Source organism: Microchirus variegatus, assembly GCF_963457635.1.
Source record: "Microchirus variegatus genome assembly, chromosome: 5".
NCBI lineage: Eukaryota > Metazoa > Chordata > Actinopteri > Pleuronectiformes > Soleidae > Microchirus > Microchirus variegatus.
The window spans coordinates 12,233,714-12,251,603 of record NC_139806.1 but is presented as its reverse complement, the minus strand read 5'-3'; the positions used below and the strand labels follow the sequence as shown (position 1 = coordinate 12,251,603).

At 40.7% G+C, this 17,890-nt stretch overlaps 2 protein-coding genes across 2 annotated transcripts; one reads left to right on the top strand and one right to left on the bottom strand.

Annotated features, from left to right (window-relative positions):
• The first annotated feature begins 938 nt into the window (after positions 1-938).
• On the top strand, positions 939-11,471 carry septin2 (septin 2). The gene is made up of 13 exons (XM_083890496.1): positions 939-1,054; positions 2,476-2,516; positions 3,226-3,340; positions 4,701-4,787; positions 5,244-5,367; positions 5,527-5,661; positions 5,760-5,877; positions 6,054-6,155; positions 6,672-6,817; positions 7,994-8,077; positions 9,124-9,184; positions 10,361-10,454; positions 10,545-11,471. The coding sequence occupies exons 2-12, from the start codon at positions 2,493-2,495 to the stop codon at positions 10,442-10,444; spliced, it is 1,080 nt and encodes a 359-aa protein (XP_083746622.1). The 5' UTR covers positions 939-1,054; positions 2,476-2,492; the 3' UTR covers positions 10,445-10,454; positions 10,545-11,471.
• Positions 11,472-12,241: 770 nt separating this feature from the next.
• stk25b (serine/threonine kinase 25b) lies at positions 12,242-17,498 on the bottom strand. Its single transcript, XM_083890181.1, has 11 exons — positions 17,125-17,498; positions 16,016-16,246; positions 15,817-15,873; positions 15,574-15,682; positions 14,698-14,855; positions 14,332-14,517; positions 13,690-13,835; positions 13,452-13,557; positions 13,295-13,366; positions 12,651-12,787; positions 12,242-12,568 (listed from the first exon to the last, which is right to left on the bottom strand). Exons 1-11 carry the CDS (start codon positions 17,152-17,154, stop codon positions 12,529-12,531), a joined length of 1,272 nt encoding a protein of 423 aa, XP_083746307.1. The 5' UTR covers positions 17,155-17,498; the 3' UTR covers positions 12,242-12,528.
• Positions 17,499-17,890: the final 392 nt, after the last annotated feature.

Below are 17,890 nucleotides of genomic sequence, written 5' to 3'. Positions count from 1 at the left end.
GCTCCCAACTAGCGTTTCCTGTATCTGCAGTTATGATTTGTTGTACTAGACTATGAGGTTACTAACATAAAATAGGGTTAGTTTAACTGTGTTGTTAATTGTCAAAATGTAGTTACAGTTATTATATAATGTGTGTTTTTGGGTATAATTATTTTTGGGTTGTGTATGTTTAGGCAGGCAGTTTGTAGTTGTAATCATTTGTTTCTATGAAATGCTTTAATCTAGTACACACAAAGAGCACAGCAGCCTTTTCACATGTTTAACAGGTGTTAATAATCACATTAATGATTGCTCAGTTCATGTAAGTCAGGGCAGCGTGGAACCAGCATGCACCCTGAAACTGAAGAAGCTCAATACTCAGCCATCATTAGTTTGATTATTTACACCTGTGCTTTTCCTACTGTAATCCACATGCAGTCAAAATGGCTGATGTGCAAAGTGCTCAAAGCAGAGGCAGAAAAGAAGCAACTAAAGTGATAATTAATTGTATTATTTACACCTGTGGTTTGTTCATAACAGCTTGTCATGTATTGTTCCTAACAGACGTTAACCCAGTCTGATGCAACACATACTGTATGTAAAACAAACCATCAAATTTACATTTTTGTTTTAATTATTGAAAAAACACCCAATTATCCAAATAGTTAACGATGATGGAACGATGCAGATTACAATATTTTGTTTCCTAATTTATGTTCACCAAAACGGTTACACACTGCAGCTTTAAGGTAAAAAGTGCCTAACTTCTGTATTTATTCTTCTTGGTTCATACACCAAAGTTTATTTGTGATGAGATGATTTGATGCAGTAGTAGATGAAGATTAGTGAGCAGCAGTCTCTCTCTCACTGTCTCTGTCTTTGAGGGACATTGGACAAGTCTGTCTTGCCGTTCCTCTCGCCCGGTGCATTGTGGTCCTTCTGTCTGTGTGTGTGTGTATGTGCTAAAGGAAGCTGCATCGGTGGAATCTGAAGAATTTGAGGTGTCCGCCAAGTCCTCCGTTCATCGTCAGCTTCCAGCCACTCTGTCGCTCTCTATAACTGTCAGGACTGTGAGGTAACACCACTGATTTCTCTCCTTCATAACTTATTCATGCCTCCGATGGCTGTGTGGGTCGCGGTCTGGCAGCTCAAGCGACGACGACGCCTGCTGCTAACATTATTAGCCTTTAAGTGAACATCCTGCAGGGGAAGCTACTCGGCTAGTTAGTGAGCGACGCTAAAGCGTCCACCAAGTTTTCTGAGCAGCTAGCGAAGCCTGTTAGCTGAGGAGTTAGCTCTGATTTGGGCTCATTTTTTAATCCTTTTCAAGACGAAATGCAATGAAATAACCGTTAAAGGCGGATGTGAGCACCAGCCCATGTGACGCCCTCTTAGTTGTTGCCGTTATGTGAAAGTAGCCGATGCGAATTGACCGGTTATTCGGGTAATCGACATATCTGTGCTGGTGAACGTGAAACATGCTAGATCTGATTTATCTGCCTCTCTCTTCTCTAAAACTATCTTAAACTTTACTCTAAACTAGTCAATGTCCAGGGTTTGGGTAAAATGCATTTGCTTAGTATTTTTTATTGTAAAGTCATAGTGATATAATTATACTTAGTAGAAGGGCTGAACAATGTTTACTGTTTTCTTATGTTTATAGGTTGGGACAATATTTGATCTAAAATTGTAATTTGACACACATTTTGGCTTTAAGAAATATTGCTACTCCTGTGATTTGAAAATTGCAAGAGACCATATTGCGATTTTGATAAACTGTGGTTCATTTAACTGTAATAATGATAAATGTAAACTATCATGGACATGCTAGCCGTCCCTATTTAACTGTGATATTAGGTATTCCAGAAATGGCAACATAACAGTCAGACACAATATGTGATTCAATAATTATAATAACAAGCCTTTGGGAACCCTGTTTTAAATGATTGCTGTTTCTGTTGTTATATTGTTATATTTATGAAGTGTGTCCTTTTAAAGAAAATGTTTTGGAAATGCCTTATTTTTCTCATCCCTTGATGAAATGTTTGCTTTGCGATATGTGTGTATGTATGGCATAAGTGAGCCAGTCACACTGTTGGTGTGTTCCTCTTCCTCTATTAGGGGTATTATTTGAATCAAAGCAACATAATAACAACACAGAATTACAGCCAACATCAAAGCTGAGGATTTATGACATCAGTTATTGGGATTAAAAGCATAAACCCATCTTAATCCCCTTAGATCATATAGTATTACAGTGGGACGCAGCTGTAATGTGGATGGCAGGAAAAGGCATCACTTTTTTTGTGGTGACACGCTGCACTCTCACAAAGCACACTTCCTGTCTCTCACACAGTCAGGTCTGTATAAGTGTGTGACTGCATAAATTACCCGCTTTTCAGCTTCACTTTAACCAGTTCTCGGGCCTGAACTAACACATTAAGATTACATGGAAATAAATACGGTACATTTAAATCTTTATCTGTTATCATTTAGGTTTAACAAGAAGAAAAATGTCTCAGGCTGACAAAATGAAGGTGAGTCTCAGAAAAAAAACATTTCATCAAATTCCTTCTGTGTGACTGTGTGTCTAGTTTCATTGCATAGTATTACTAATGATGAGAACTATTTGTTAATGATAAGCCCCCTTCCTCTGTGCTTTCTTGTGTTATTTTCTGCAGTGTGTTGATACTAAAAACATGAATATTAGTTACTTGTTGAATGCCCAGTGACTCGTGCAGATGCTCACTGTGCTGCTCTTCATCCACATGACTCACTGATGTGGATTTATGTTCGTCAATTGGCCCAAAGGCAGAACAGGAACACACTGACTGCTTATCTGTCCCATCAGTCCTGACCTTAGCTGAAAGGAAGGGGAAAGGAGGGTTTATAAATAATACCTGAGTATGTGGTCAAAAAAGAGCCAACTAAATAAGTAATGTGCTTTTATAAGTGAATTTGCCAGTGTGTCACAGGAGCTCTGTCTTTTCTGTTTAGTAAAGAGCCATTAACACTGGAATACAGAGTGAAATGTGTTTAGCAAGTAGACTGCAGTGAAGTCAGTGTTGCTTTTCTTAAATACTCCATTTGTTCAAGAACAGAAATCTCCTCAGTAACTACTATGTTTATAATTGCTTATAATATTGCTAGGATAATGTCCAGCTAGAGTAATAATTATCTACAACTGTCACCAAACATGTTAGTGATTTCTTACTCTTCTCTCTATTTTTGTTCTTTTTACTACAGCAGGGGCAATTCACCAACCCTGAAACCCCAGGGTACGTTGGATTTGCCAACCTGCCTAATCAGGTTCACCGCAAGTCTGTAAAAAAGGGATTTGAGTTTACACTGATGGTGGTAGGTGAGTGTGTCATCGCTGTTTTAAGACCTTTTCTACTTTTGATATAACGTTTATTTTGTTTATAAATTATGGTCTTGCTCCATAAGAGTCTTGCATATGTTGAGAGTAAGTTTGGCTGTGTTCACTAATGCATCAATACTGCGTTCTCATTTCAAAACGTCTGAAAGTAATTGTTTAAATAGAGCCCTTTGTTTGTGGCTGATGAGACCCAATCAGGAAGAGAGTGCAGGCAACCATGTCATTGTTTCCTATGGTTTCTGTTTTTGTTCGTTTATAATAAAATGCAACCCTGGAGTTTGGAGTTTTCAAACAAAAACACACTGGGATCTTTGGACAATAGGCATATCTCTGGAAGAATGTATGTGTTTTTTTTAAAATGAAAATGGAGGAGTTCGGATTTAGCCTTGGTGTGGAAAAAAGCCACTTTGGGCTGTTTGAAATGGCTGATGTCACATTACAGAGTAGTTGCTCAGCTGGTGTCTGTGTAGCAGCAGTTCAAACTGCTGGATGGGAGTGCTGTGACTGTGTGAACCTCTGTTTGTTGATAAGGGGGAGGGGAGGAGAGCCCGTGAACACTGCTCATCCCTTTGCTTTAAAATAAACCAGAGAGGAATGTGGCCTCAAGGGACTGATTCATACAGTGGACACGGCCTGCTGGTCCCGTTGCAACAACACTCATTTAATGTTTCGACCCTCTGTGTGACCCAGGTTTCTAAATAAATCAGTGGACGACAGGCGTATCCAGAACAGTATGTGTGCGTTTTTAAACAACAACAAAGTAGTGGGGATGAAGCAGTCGTTTTATGAAATCATTCTGATTTACTGCAAAACTGACATGATGTTTAATGGATTTCTCATGAGTTTGTGTGTTTTTGGCTATTTATACACACGTTTGATCAAACTGGACAACAAAAACTGTGCACATTTTTTTGCCTTTGTGTCAAGGCAGCCATATGGAGGCAGATAATCTGCTGTGGCGACCTCCTAAATGGAGAAGCTGAAATAAGAAGAATGGTCATGACCTTGACTTCATTGCAGATTTTCATCTGAATATGGAGTTATGTTAGTTTGTACAAATTGTGGAAACTGAGACCAGTGTTTTCCTCTTTCCTCTGCTGCTGACTGATTATGGACACACACTGCTTGCTTAGGTGCTGGGTTATTTAATAAGCCACTTGATATGAGATGAGATTAATGGTGAAGTATTTCCGTGTGGTGTGCGATTGAGTGTGTGTCAAAGGCAGATGTGTTATTTTCTGAAGCCCTGTCTCTGTTCTTTTTTTTGTTGTTGAAACTGAAAGCTGCATAAGAAGTTCACCACAACCTTTTTTCTCACCCCGACCTCTCCTCATATTTAAAGGTGAATCTGGACTTGGAAAATCTACCTTGATCAACAGCCTGTTTCTCACTGACCTTTACCCTGAAAGAGTCATCCCTGGAGCAGCAGGTAACGCATGCACACACACACACACACAGGTTTGCACAAATGTTCTTCTTAGGACACTCCATTTGGACAGCCCAAACAAAGCCCTATCCCTAACCATAGCCAATAAATGTCTAACCCTAATCTTAATCTAACAAATTCAAATCTTAGTCCAAAACCTAACAGTTCCTCAGAAGTGAGGTTCTCCCTCATTAGAACCAGGCTTTGGTCTACAAATGACTGCTGAACCTGACATGGTCAGTGTTAATGCCAAAAGGGTCCTAAAGAGGTAACACATACTAATACATCCCTACCTCATTGTAGCCTCCTTATTTCAAACTGAGTGGTCTCTCTACTTACAAGTACTTATAATATCAAAAATATGAAATTCAAGCCATTCAGTAAAAATCCTGATATGGCTGTGCCCTTGTATGTATTAATTTGTTTATCACATTATGATCTATTTTGTCCTCTTAATAGAAAAGATAGAAAGGACGGTTCAGATTGAGGCGTCGACAGTAGAAATTGAGGAGCGAGGAGTCAAGCTCCGTCTCACTGTGGTGGACACACCGGGATACGGAGATGCCATCAACAGCCAGGACTGGTATGAAATAGAATCGTATTGTTTTTGTATTATATAGGATTGTTTCTATTTCTATTTCATAATTTATTTCCACCTGTGTTTTGATTTGATTCTTCTTTGTTATTCATTGGGTGGTTTTCTGGTACAATATACTAATAAAACCTAATTTCTTCCACCCAGTTTCAGCACTATTATCAGGTACATCGATGACCAGTTTGAGCGCTACCTTCATGACGAGAGCGGGCTCAACCGTAGACACATTGTCGACAATAGAGTTCACTGTTGCTTCTATTTCATCTCCCCACTTGGCCACGGGTGATTGATTGATTCATTTTAATGTGATGTATAGTTATTTTGGTCATTGCTTTTCATTATTCCTGACTTGAATCTCTTGTCGTTTCACATCTGAGCAGCCTAAAACCCCTGGACGTTCAGTTCATGAAGGCCATTCACAATAAGGTTAACGTGGTTCCCGTCATCGCCAAGGCGGACACTCTGACCCTCAGAGAGAGGGAGAGGCTCAAGCGCAGGGTGAGAGCAACAGACATTTCATTGTCGAGGGGCATTTCCACTTCCTGAGAAGAACATAAGCTGTCACATATTCACACATACTGAATACTGTACACCACACACTGTTGGTGCGACACCAGCGATTTGTAACTTGTCCGCATTCCTGATAATAACCCGTGTTCTCTTATTTGTGTAAGATTCTGGACGAGATTGATGAACATGGTATTAAGATTTACCACCTTCCTGACGCTGAATCAGATGAGGATGAAGACTTCAAAGAGCAAACTAGGATCCTCAAGGTAAATCAATTTAGTCGTGTATAAAAATAGTCTTTATCCCCCCATAGAGTCAACTTTACTGCATCATTTTTAAATATAATCAAATGCCTGATTGAGTCTAATCATTAAAAGTTCACATAATGCTGATTAAGCCTATCGGCTCCACATGACTCACTGTTTATCAATATAATAATGTAATATTGTGTCGCCTGATGACGTCCCCGTGCTGCACACAGAAAGTGATTTATAATGTCAAGAAATATGGAGGCAAAAGCAGCATTGCGCTAGTAAAGTGAGGCAGTAAAAGCACCCATGAAAAGTTTCAGAAGTTAATAAGACTGCTCAGAAAACCTGGTCATTCAGCAGTTTGGCAGGATAAATGTTTCTTCAGGTCTGGTAGTATTGCGTGACGGCGCCCATTTTCAGATGAAGGAAAATCACCAAAGGTCGCACAGCGCAGCTTAAAATGGCAGTGATTTATTGAATCATTATGTGTATGGTTGAACTTGAGACACATTCATTTGTCTTCCTCTCCAGGCTAGCATCCCGTTTGCAGTTGTAGGGTCCAACCAGCAGATTGAGGCCAAAGGGAAGAAGGTGAGGGGCCGCCTGTATCCCTGGGGAGTGGTGGAGGTGGAGAACCCAGAACACAACGACTTTCTCAAACTGCGGACCATGCTTATGTGAGTGGTAGAGCTTATAAGATATGCTCATGCATGTTTAATGGTCCTGTGTGTAAGAATTTGTTACATCTAACATAAGGACTGCAGATTGTAGCAGAGGACTCCCCGATCACTTACTTTTCAACGACCCAAGAGAACTACAGTTGTATTTGCTTACCACAAAGGATGTTAATCTCCTTTGTTTGCATATGAAGCTTCTACTTAAAACATGAAACTAGTTTATACAGTTATATAAACGTACTTGAGAATATTCATTTCTGCCAATAAAACATCCTTAAAGCGGACCTAGACCGGAAGTTCCAATTAACGCTGTTTTTTAGTGTGTATCTGCGTCATTACCTTATTTACAAAGCCCTGAAGTTTCATAAGTTTCAACAAACAGTTCAGCCATTGCTGAGAACGCTGTGTTGTATTGTAATCTCGGGCTCAGCGAGATCTCTTAAAAAAAAAACAGGTTACGTAAACAGCAGTTCTCCTGAACAGCAGATCCTCCTGCTCCAGGCACTAGTCCGGGCACATCCGGTTGCATACATTGAACCGCAGAAGAAGAATAACGTCCGTTGTGGAGGTGTTTCACGAGCAACAGTGTCTTCTGACTCTGTCTGATGGGGAATAAGTCACTTCCGGGTATTGGCCAATCACAAGACAGTTGAAAAGGCTCTACGCTGGCTGGCCAATCACAACACACTCTGTCTTCTGGGGGTGAGATTTATGTCTGAAATATCACGGCTCAGCACAGCGTCAGAAAAGACAAATTTCTATCGGCTTGTTTACAGCAACTAGGAGGTTTTTGACCATAAAAACAAGTTAATGTATGTAACTAGACCTCCATAACTAACATGTACAAGAGGACCACTCTATGTGAGCTTCAATGGTACCCACTGGACCTTTTAAATATTAAATTGGAATGTAATAAATTGCTGACCTCTGAATGTACTGTATTTATTTTAGTTTTTGTGGAAGAAGAGAATGCTAGTGTGGGGAAATAGGATTGATTTAGGCACAGTTAGAAAAGTTGACCTCTGGCAATAACTTTTATGTGAAGGTGTAGACGAGGAGGGGAGGAGATAAAACATGAGGGCTGTTCCATACTAGACACTTTCCTCCAGTGTATGCACTTTTCAAAACATCGTTGCAGAAATATTTAGTCGTTGTTTTTTTCCCACCAATCTACAGAACTCACATGCAGGATCTACAGGAAGTGACCCAGGACCTGCACTACGAGAATTTCCGCTCGGACCGCCTCAAACGGGGTGGCAGGTTGTCCTCCCATGGTTATGTTCTGCCTCTGTCTCCTGTGTACGTACTTGTCTGTCCGCTTGCTTTTCTGCTCCTCCCCCACCTCAAACAGCAGAGAACAGAAAATACATTATATATATTTGGTACAGCAGAGTTAAAGATACACACAAGAGCCTTTACACTTTTATCACATTAAAGATATGTATGACTTGTACGATTGAATCTTCAGTCAATAATTTCTCTCTTTGTGAGTCACACAGTACAGAAGTGGAATCAGTTCTGTAGATCAGTAGCTCTAACTCGTCAGTTTGCATGTTAATGATACCAGTTAAGTCATGGTGTTTTGGTCGAAGTAGAGTGAAAGCTCTGGTCCGTAGTGGGCTGTTTTTCCGTGGGTAGTTGGTAGCGAAATGGCATGTGTAGTTTTAGTGTATTTAGAATTTGTAAACAGGATTATTGTGTGTCTTTTAAACATTGTTTGGGTATTTCATGATTGAACTCTCGGTGTAGACCCAAAAAGATTCTTGTAGACTTTCCTCCTAAGCCAACCCAGGATAAGGGAGTGGTTTTACTGTCGTCACATTACCTCGCCAACTGGTTTTGATTTGTCAAGTTCCAGGAATGGACTGTTGGAGGTACAATTTAATATTTTTTCATCTGGGGGAGGTAACGCTGTTCCCCTGACTCTCTCGCACTCGCTGCTTCTCTCTCTTCGTAGTCACTTGTTGTAGATGCGCACTTTTCTCTAGAGAAGTAAGAAAGAAAAGCTTCACTAACCCACTGACCCCTTTTTTCACCTTCTCAATGTGGTTTTTGTCATGTTTTCTTAATGTTTCTTCAAATTGCACACTACGCACTCTTAGGCCTGCACGCATACACACAGCACTCTGCTGACTCATTGTGATGCTTTATAAATCATTGCACAGTGTGATTTTACATTTATAACCTTTCACTGTACGTTTAACTTGCTCTGAATGATTTCTTTGTTAATATGCACATTTGTTGTACAGTCATTTTAGAATACACCTTAACATGAGAGGTAATTATACCATGTGCCATCAATACAGAAAAGGGCCGGAGCCGGAGGAAATGGACAAGGATATAATCCTGCAGGAGAAGGAGGCTGAGGTGAGAGTTCTCGCACTTCACTACTATTGAAAGTTTGTTATGCATTCCCCTTGATTGTCCAGGTTTCCTAACGGAATTTTGAATGTCAAGTAGCTTGCGGGTGTGTACAGACTATAAATCCTGTGTGCTTTAGTGTGCTAACAGATGGATTTTACCTTGTGATCAGAACCAGCAGCCTGGCTGTTTCCCACCTGATTTCAGTCTTTATGACCCGATTAAGGAATTATATCAACAACTGTCCTGTGTGATTTAATCATAAGTGAACAGCCATAAGTAAAAGTTGTTTGTTAAACTGTCGGGAACATAAGCTTTGCCAACATGCAAGGTTTCATACGTTCTATACAACTTACAATATAAGTAAATTGGGAAAACTCCCAATATCCTTTTCTCGTGCTGCACGTTGGATTAAAGACATATAAAAATACAGAACCGTTTGAGCAGGCCGTCCAGAGAGGGCTTATCATTGCAGTGAGCAGCTTGAAAATCAATTCCCAAAAAGATCAAGTATTATTCTCTCCATAAACCTGACACGTTCCTGTCTTTACAGCGTTCAGGGAAGCCTCTGAATTGCTGGTTATTCCTTGTTCTTCCTGCCTACAGATTGTTGACATATTTGTAAATCTGTTCCATTTGACACACACAAATACACATACAAATGTTACTGATAGTTTCTCTTTATTCGAGCTAGCTTGCTGCGTGCATGCTAGTGATGCATGCCTCTGATCTGGGAGGGAAATTTTTGATGCTAGCAGTATTTATTCATTGTAAAGCAGGTAAATGAAGCGGTGGTGCCAGGTCTCCATCAATGTCAGGTGTGAATGATCACTCTTGAACGCTGTCCACATGTGATCAAATCTCTCAGGATGGATGTTGATACCAGTGTGAAGCAGTCAAACAACTGTTTCTGCTTTGTTTTTGTTTCCCTTTAATACAAGTGTTAAAGTGGTAAATAATGCATGCTCACAACTGGTTTCTGTCCAAGCAGTCAATGCAGGAACAGTCTTTTCGCATCAAATATTTATAACGAGCAGATGGATATTAATGATGATGCATTTAGTCAGACTGACAGATCAGATGAAGGGAAGAAACTCTTCATAAATTAAATGGGAGTGGATTAAATGAAAGTGCCTGGCTTGTTTTAAGTGCAGTTGTTGTTCCTCTGTCATAAATGCACAGTTGAGGCGAATGCAGGAGATGATCGCCAGGATGCAGGCCCAGATGCAGAAGCAGGGAGATGAGGGAGAGCCCCCCCATGCGTGAAAAGTCTATGGTAGGAGCAAGATGCGCTGCATATTTCACACAACAATGGGACAGTCCATTTTCTATGTCAACATATAATTGTGTTACTTTCCCACCGTAGGTTTTCAAGCTGCTGTTCAACTTTGACCAGAGAGAATCGACTTATACTTCTTGCCACTATCCTTATTCAGCTCCACGTGGGATCTGGAGACTTTTTTTTTTATACGTACAATAAAAGTATATTCAGACAGTGTTATGTTTATATATTTACACACGGTTCTTTTTTTGTTGTTGTTACGCATTTGCCAGTTACTCACATGAAGTCATTTTAACACACACTGTTGAGAAAACCAAAGTGTGCTGGTGCTTCTACATATAAACATCTCAACTGTCCATCAGCTCCGTGTATGGACTCTGCTGGGAGAATCCATTATGATGAAAACATAGAAGCAGCTTTTTGTGCCAGTTTCATTTCTGTCAAATGAAAATCTAATTTCAGATTCCCACACATGCTTCCCTTCATATAGAGCTCATCTTGCTCTCATGTTATCTCACGCATATGCATGCATCCTTCTCCGCTTTACTCCAGTATTGTACCCAGTAGTGCAGCGGCAACTGCTTTGAAGCTCCTTTTGAGTTTTATATGAATTAAATAAACTGTGACCCAATCTTACTGAAGACCTGACAAATGAAGGACACACAAATGAGGTGCTGCTTTATTTTTTTCTGTTACACACCTGTTCAGTGCATTATGTTTTTCATTAGATGTATCTGCGTCATATCTCCTCATTGTTGTAAAGTGAAGCCATGTACCAGGAAGCAATGCGATTTAAGAAATAGTCAACGTTTGTGTCCCACCTGCTGAGCTATTTTGTGGTTTCCATTACCACAGAGGTCAAAGGTGACCCAACGAGGTCAACGTAGCCAATGTTTCCCTCACCAGCGAAGACGTTCAAGAGTTCTTGACATTCCTCTTTGTGTGGTTTTTATCCAATTTTAAATAACCAAATATTGTTCTTGATACATATATTGTAATAAAGGTTTTATTAAGCGCAATGGCTTCTATGTTTTTCACTCTTCTCATTTCTGAGTTTCAATAACCTCGAATCGTCCTGCACATAACCAGTTCAAAGCTAATCAGCGTCTATTCAAGGTCCATTGATCCTGTAATAAATATTTGTCTGGTTACACCCTGCTCTTGATGAAATGATAATGTTAGAGAACACACTCACAGACAGCAGCTGGTGCTTTTGTGCTCTGTTTGAGAAGTCTGAAGTTAATTGCTCTAATAAACAAAACCACCAAGGACTTGCACTGACTGTTAAAGGATGTTTCCAATTACAGCTTGGTGTAATGTGAGCTTAAGAAACCAAAACAGAGTTTACATCCTCTCTTAGAAATGTATTAATACATGATCACTAACTTACATAAATGAGTTACATCATTGCTGAAGCGTATACTCCACTATGGGTCTGTAGCACAGCTGCCATTTTGACAGATCACAGGGGTAAATCATTGAATTACTGATGGCTGAGTTCCATTTGGCTTCCCCCAGTTTCAGGGCACATGCTGGTTAACTGACTTGAACTTAACAGAGCCATGCATAAGTTGGTCAGTAACACCTGTGCTTCTGCTAACACATGTCAAAATGGCTGCTGTGCAAAAGGTCCATTGATGAAGACATTATTTAATTATTATAAACAGACAAACCTCTGAACAGATAACTTGTCGACATGTGAGCATCAGGCACACAAAAAGAACTGAGCTCCACAACATCTGCAAAATAGCCCTTTACAAACAAGACACAGACAAAGATGGGACATTTTCCATAAACTTTTATTATAGGTTTTTTCTTCTTCTCAATCTACCACGTATACACAACGCTCTAAATGTCATGGCTTTTTTTGTCTTAAATATTCTCCGCTCTTAAAAGAAAAACTGTAAAAATATTTAATTATAACTAATTAAAAGATCTCTTCTGGGACATGACTAGGAAGGGTGCAAAGGTGGAGCGTGGAGGGGAATGTGGGTTCTTCTGTGGTCTTTATCCGAGATGATGACTGGGGATCTGGGAGGCAGGGTTAACTTACATCCAGCTGGGGGTTTCACCGTGAAGATGGGGTTGTATTACCGTTTAATGAAAACCTGAAAGGATGACATTCAGCCACAGGTTAGAACAAAACAAATGCACGTCGGCGGACATTTAAAGCGGACACCTGTAAGTCACCTGCAAACTCTCTCCATCATGTGTGTGACGAGGCGGTCAGAAATGCCTGGACACGATTCTTCAGCGAGGTTGAAGGCGTTCTCCAACTCCTCGATAGCTCCTACGCCTCCGCCACTTGCTCGCCGCTTCTCCTTCAACTATTGATAGAAACAAATGGAATACAAGAGTAAATGGAAATGTTAGTGACGTTACAGTAAGCAGAGATTAGCAGGCCTTGTTGCCATCTATAAACCCTGTTCAGATCCATCCTGAATGATCTGGTACAGTACAGAACAGGAGGTGATTTGGAAACAGTCTTACATAAACTTCACTCATTGTCTCAAGGAGGAAAGAGAGTCAATTTGGACTCAGTAAAATTAAATTAGGCAACAAACTCCACCTGTGAGACATGCAATGAAATGAGTATCCATCTCACCAAGTTTGATAAGATCAGCCTCAGAGACTGTGTTCACGTGCACCAAAAAAAATGCAGTGCAGATCGAATCACTGCTGCAGCTCAGACTTGCATTGTTATCAGTTAATGTACCGACAGGAAATCTGATGAGCCGATAGCTTAAAGGTTTAACATGTTCACCCTTCATCTAACATCACCGGCAGTACTATATTGAAAGACGTCAAAGTTCGATTACCCTCACTGCACCTACCTCTCTGAAAATGGGTGTTACCAAAGCGGACAAGCATTGTGACTTGGGTTGTCTTTTTACTGAGTCTCCCATCTGCGGACAGAAAAACACAACGTCAAGTAAAACAACAAAAGCTGTGACTGTGTGTGCGACTGCGTGTGCTGCATGTGATTCTCACCTCTGAATCTGTGTGTGTGTAGCCTTTCTGTAACTTATTCATAGAGCTGGGTCTGACTGTGGGGAAGGTCCACATAGGACATGTGTCAACATCACCATCAGCATCCCTAGACAAAATTAGGTTGAGGGATGAATATCCATCATTGGCAGTCAGTTTATCTTCAATAAGATCCATGGCAGGACCTTTTGCAGCATCACATTAGTTAGTTCCAGCGTAACTGGATTTTCTTGACACTTACATATCCGAGTCATCAGAGCTGGATTCCTCCCCATGTCCCTCTGACTTCCAGCGTCGGTAGCGGTCAATTAGCTCTGTCAGATAGGCTGTCTTCTTGGTGTAACGTGTGATGAACTTGTGCTTCACAAGCTCTTTGGCTGTTGGCCTCTGTGCACATAAGGAAGAATAAAGAGTAAAACAGCAGCAGCATAAAACAGTAGCACAGTGTGAAATTCAGTCACTCGGTCTGGGACATTTCCTGGAGTTTGCTGTTCACGTATAAGGAGCACAGAGGGAGATTGTCTGAGTGAGTTGCTTTCATAACAGCAAGAAAATCTCTGGAGAATCCTGGTGAGGTGTGGATCCTGGCTGCAGCGTACAGGAAGCAGGACACTATGGATTCTCAGAGTTTCTCCTGCTGTGTTCTCGCAGAGAGAATGTTTCGCATGACATCTGCAGACATGCATTCTCACATACAGCTCCTCCAGAGAATCTCCAAACGTCAATGCATGTCTGAAAGCAGCTTTAAGTATCAACCACAGGCTGTGAAGCAGGAAGCAGCATCAACTGCGATCAATTGTCTCATAACATCCTAAAACAAGCACTTCATTTCAGCCACAGCATGCTTGATGTCATCTCAGTTGCTGCTGGTGTTTTTACTTACAAAGCGAGGGTCTTTATTTAGACAAGCCTCCACAAACTCTTTGAAAGGTTTGCTGTAAGGTCCCTCCAGGGTAGGGGGAGTGTTTTTGGGGATAAGGAAGAGAACCCTCATGGGGTGAAGGTCAGAGTTGGGAGGTTCTCCTTTAGCCAACTCAATGGCAGTGATGCCCAAAGACCAGATATCAGCCTAAGTGGGAGAGATGAAATGTGTAAGTAAAGAGTGATACGTTGAAAAGTAAAGATCACACTCTTTGACAAGCACTATCAACACAACTATATCCATCTTAGGGTTTTATCAAAGTACAAGTGAAACATCTCTTCATCTAAAGCAGTTTCTCATCATCTACTCTTCAGAATCTGTGCTCACCTTGAAGTCGTAAGCTGACTGTTTGATAACCTCTGGAGCCATCCAGAACGGTGTGCCCACAAATGTGTTCCTTTTAATCTGGGTGTCCGTCAACTGTCCTGCCACTCCAAAATCTGCCAGCTTCACGTCGCCCTGCTCTGACAACAGCACATTGGCAGCTAGGAGAGAGAAATACAGAGAGAGAGAGAGAGAGAGAGAGAGAGAGAGAGAGAGAGAGAAAAGTTTTTTAAAAAACAGCACGTCCATCCTCCATTTTTAGACGATTAAAGGGAAAAGGCATTTATCCAATACTATTATCAAAATGGAACCAGATGGATTAACAGATAGACACATATAACTTCATAATTATATTATAAATTTAGTCCAATGACCCTGACTCCAACCTTATCCATCATAGCTAAACCTGCTGAACCTCAACTCAAACTTCTACCCCTAACCCTAAAACTTAATGCTGCAAATATCCTAAAAAATAAAGTGTCCTCACAATCACTGACAGATGAGCACACATAGGAAAATACATCTTCAAGACATTGTTGGATTTCAAGCTCACAGATGGTGTTTATATATATATATATATATATATATATATATATATATATATATTTTACAGCTTGTTAGCATATTTCAATGTGTGGATTAAATTCAGTCCAGCATCTGGTTGTGCATGTTGTTGTGCAGCTTTGATCATTGCTCAGTGCTTGCTGATATGTGCATGCTGCATCACAGCATTTAGAGTAAGTGTAACGCAGGGTCCCACAACTCAAGGACGACACTGTGGAATTAAATCAATTGATACTGAAAGAAGGGAAACTTCTAGGAGAAAGTCTGCTTTGTGTGTCTGCTGTGTTTCCTGTGCATGAAGACAGTTCCTTTTACCTTTAATATCTCTGTGAATCTTCCTTTCCGAGTGCAGATACTCCAGCCCCTTTAGTATTTCCCTCAGTATAGTAGCAATGTACGTTTCTTCAAGAGGCCCTGGGCGAAGCTAGAGCGGTGAAATACAAAACAAAACAGAGAATGTCACACTCAGGTCAGGTTTTGCTCCTGAAGTATACAGAGCGCTACTTAGTAAGAGAGTTGTATAAAGCTTTGTGAGCAGAATAAAATAAGAAACCGTACCAGATCTAGTGCAGATCCACCACCTAAATACTCCATGATAATCCACAACTTGGTCCCCTGTTAGGAAGAAAAAGTAAATATTTAAACGCCCAGTTTTTCCTGGTTGTATTGCATAGTGTGTTGATATAAACCTCTTCATCTTTTTGTGTAATAACCCGTGTGTGTTGTGTGTGTCGTTCCAGCATTTGCGTTATCGTACCTTCAGGTAAGATCCATAATACTTGGTAACAAAAGGACTGTCACATTGGCTCAGCACAGTGATCTCCTGCTGAATGTCTTCTATCTCATCTTCTGCCTCCTCCAGATCTATAATTTTAATTGCCACAACTTCCTTTGTGCGGTTGTTGATGCCTTTGTAGACCTCCCCAAAGGAGCCCTTCCCAATCCTCTCCTGCTTGGTGAAGTACTCCTCAGGGTCCAACCTGGTATTCTGGTCCAGTGACACCAAAGAATGGACTGAATTATTAAGTGCATTTCATGATGACAGTTCTATTAGTGTTAGAAACGAGTTTCCCATATGAATCAAAGTTAACTTGGACTTCACAGTAGGAGTTACAGCTGTTATGATGTTGGCTTCTAATGTTTTTGTTATGTTTTCCTGTGAGCAGCATAAAAGCAAAGACTTCTTGGGGTGTAGGTTATGACCCATTAAATAAACATGTCTAGATTTTAGTGATGATCTGGATTCAGTTTCAGAGACTATAGGTATACTCTGAATACCTTCTCTGGTGTTATAATGATTTCATGCACTGCCTTTTTTTGTTTTTAAACAAAAATATGATTTAAAAAATTGTTATGATTATTATTTAAATTATTTTTCATGCACTGTTGATACAAATGGGATGATGGATTATTAGCCAGTGCCCATCTTTTTCAGTCATAGCCCATATTATGATCACCCAAACTCTAGAGTGCCAAGATGTAATTCAAGAGGCATGACACTTGAAAGTTAAGTGGTTTACTGTCTCCATAACACAAACAAATGAATGGTGATCTGACTAAGAAGTCACTGAACACAGACTGTTTTAGCATCTACACCCTCACACTACAACAACTGAGGTGTCTACTTTTTCAATACAACGTGCAGTTCCTGGTGGGCTATTGTCATTGCTTTGCTCGTCTTGATTCTGACAATGGAAAACAGATAAAAAGTAGAGGATTTCATCATCGTGTATAAGAGTAGGTGTTTCACTTCATGGCTCAGACTCGCACCCACCTATTCATGGAAAACCTGACAGTTATGGGGGTTCGCCTGCTCTTGGACAAGAAGAAGGGAGGTGACAGTTGTAGAAAAGAGCATTTATCTACCTGGTTTTGCATGTCTCGAAGGTGTGCCATCCCTTCAGCGGGTTGGACGGGACAGGGACAGCCACAGGCTCCCTTTCCTGAAGTTATCGAACGCTCCTTTTGGGTTTTCTGCCCTCCTCTCCTTGCTGTCTACGGGGCTAGCTAGGTGGCTAGTCACCCAGATAAACACCCAGTCTGTCGGCTTTAACGGGGCTGTCACTCCGCGCAATGTTTTCGGCCTCAAGTCCCACGGAGGAGCGAGCAGCCCGGCGACAAGGCGAGCTACTGACCGAGAGACTCCATGTGTGACCGAGGTGATGAGCACGGAGAAAAAACTGCTCCTTCCGCGTATTAATATTTAATTCATTTCAAGAAAATGCTTCGCCCGTTGTTCATTTGAAGCTTGAGGAGGACAAAATAATGGCCCAGAGCTGTGACGCATGCGCAGTGTTGTCGCAGACGCAGGAATTGTGGGAGTTGTATTGCTCGGTACAGCCCCCTCCAAAACGTATAGTTGCTGCGTTTCTCTGGCTGCGTTCACATTCCTTTTTACATTGTTGAAATTCTGATTCAACCACATTTCAACATGGATCACATTTGATAGTTTACAATCATGACAACAAGGTAATTAAAGTTACGTTATACATAATCTGTTTGTCTGTGCAGGTGGACCTCAAATTAATATTATGCCTTTCCTATAATGTATCTTTTTGAGTTTGATGTATTTGTGAATCATTTGTTGTGTAGAATGGATAGATGGATAGATAGATCCATCGACTAACTTATT

Bases quoted from the DNA above. Each gene is read 5' to 3' on its own strand.
- septin2 (XM_083890496.1), top strand. From the start codon at position 2,493: ATGTCTCAGGCTGACAAAATGAAG. The intron at 3,341-4,700 runs GTGAGTGTGTCA...TCATATTTAAAG, and splicing joins GTTTACACTGATGGTGGTAG to GTGAATCTGGACTTGGAAAA. The intron at 5,368-5,526 runs GTATGAAATAGA...TCTTCCACCCAG, and splicing joins GCCATCAACAGCCAGGACTG to TTTCAGCACTATTATCAGGT.
- stk25b (XM_083890181.1), bottom strand. From the start codon at position 17,154: ATGGCACACCTTCGAGACATGCAAAACCAG. The intron at 15,683-15,816 runs GTACGGTTTCTT...TCACCGCTCTAG, and splicing joins GTGGATCTGCACTAGATCTG to CTTCGCCCAGGGCCTCTTGA. The intron at 14,856-15,573 runs GTAAAAGGAACT...TCTCTCTCCTAG, and splicing joins GATTCACAGAGATATTAAAG to CTGCCAATGTGCTGTTGTCA.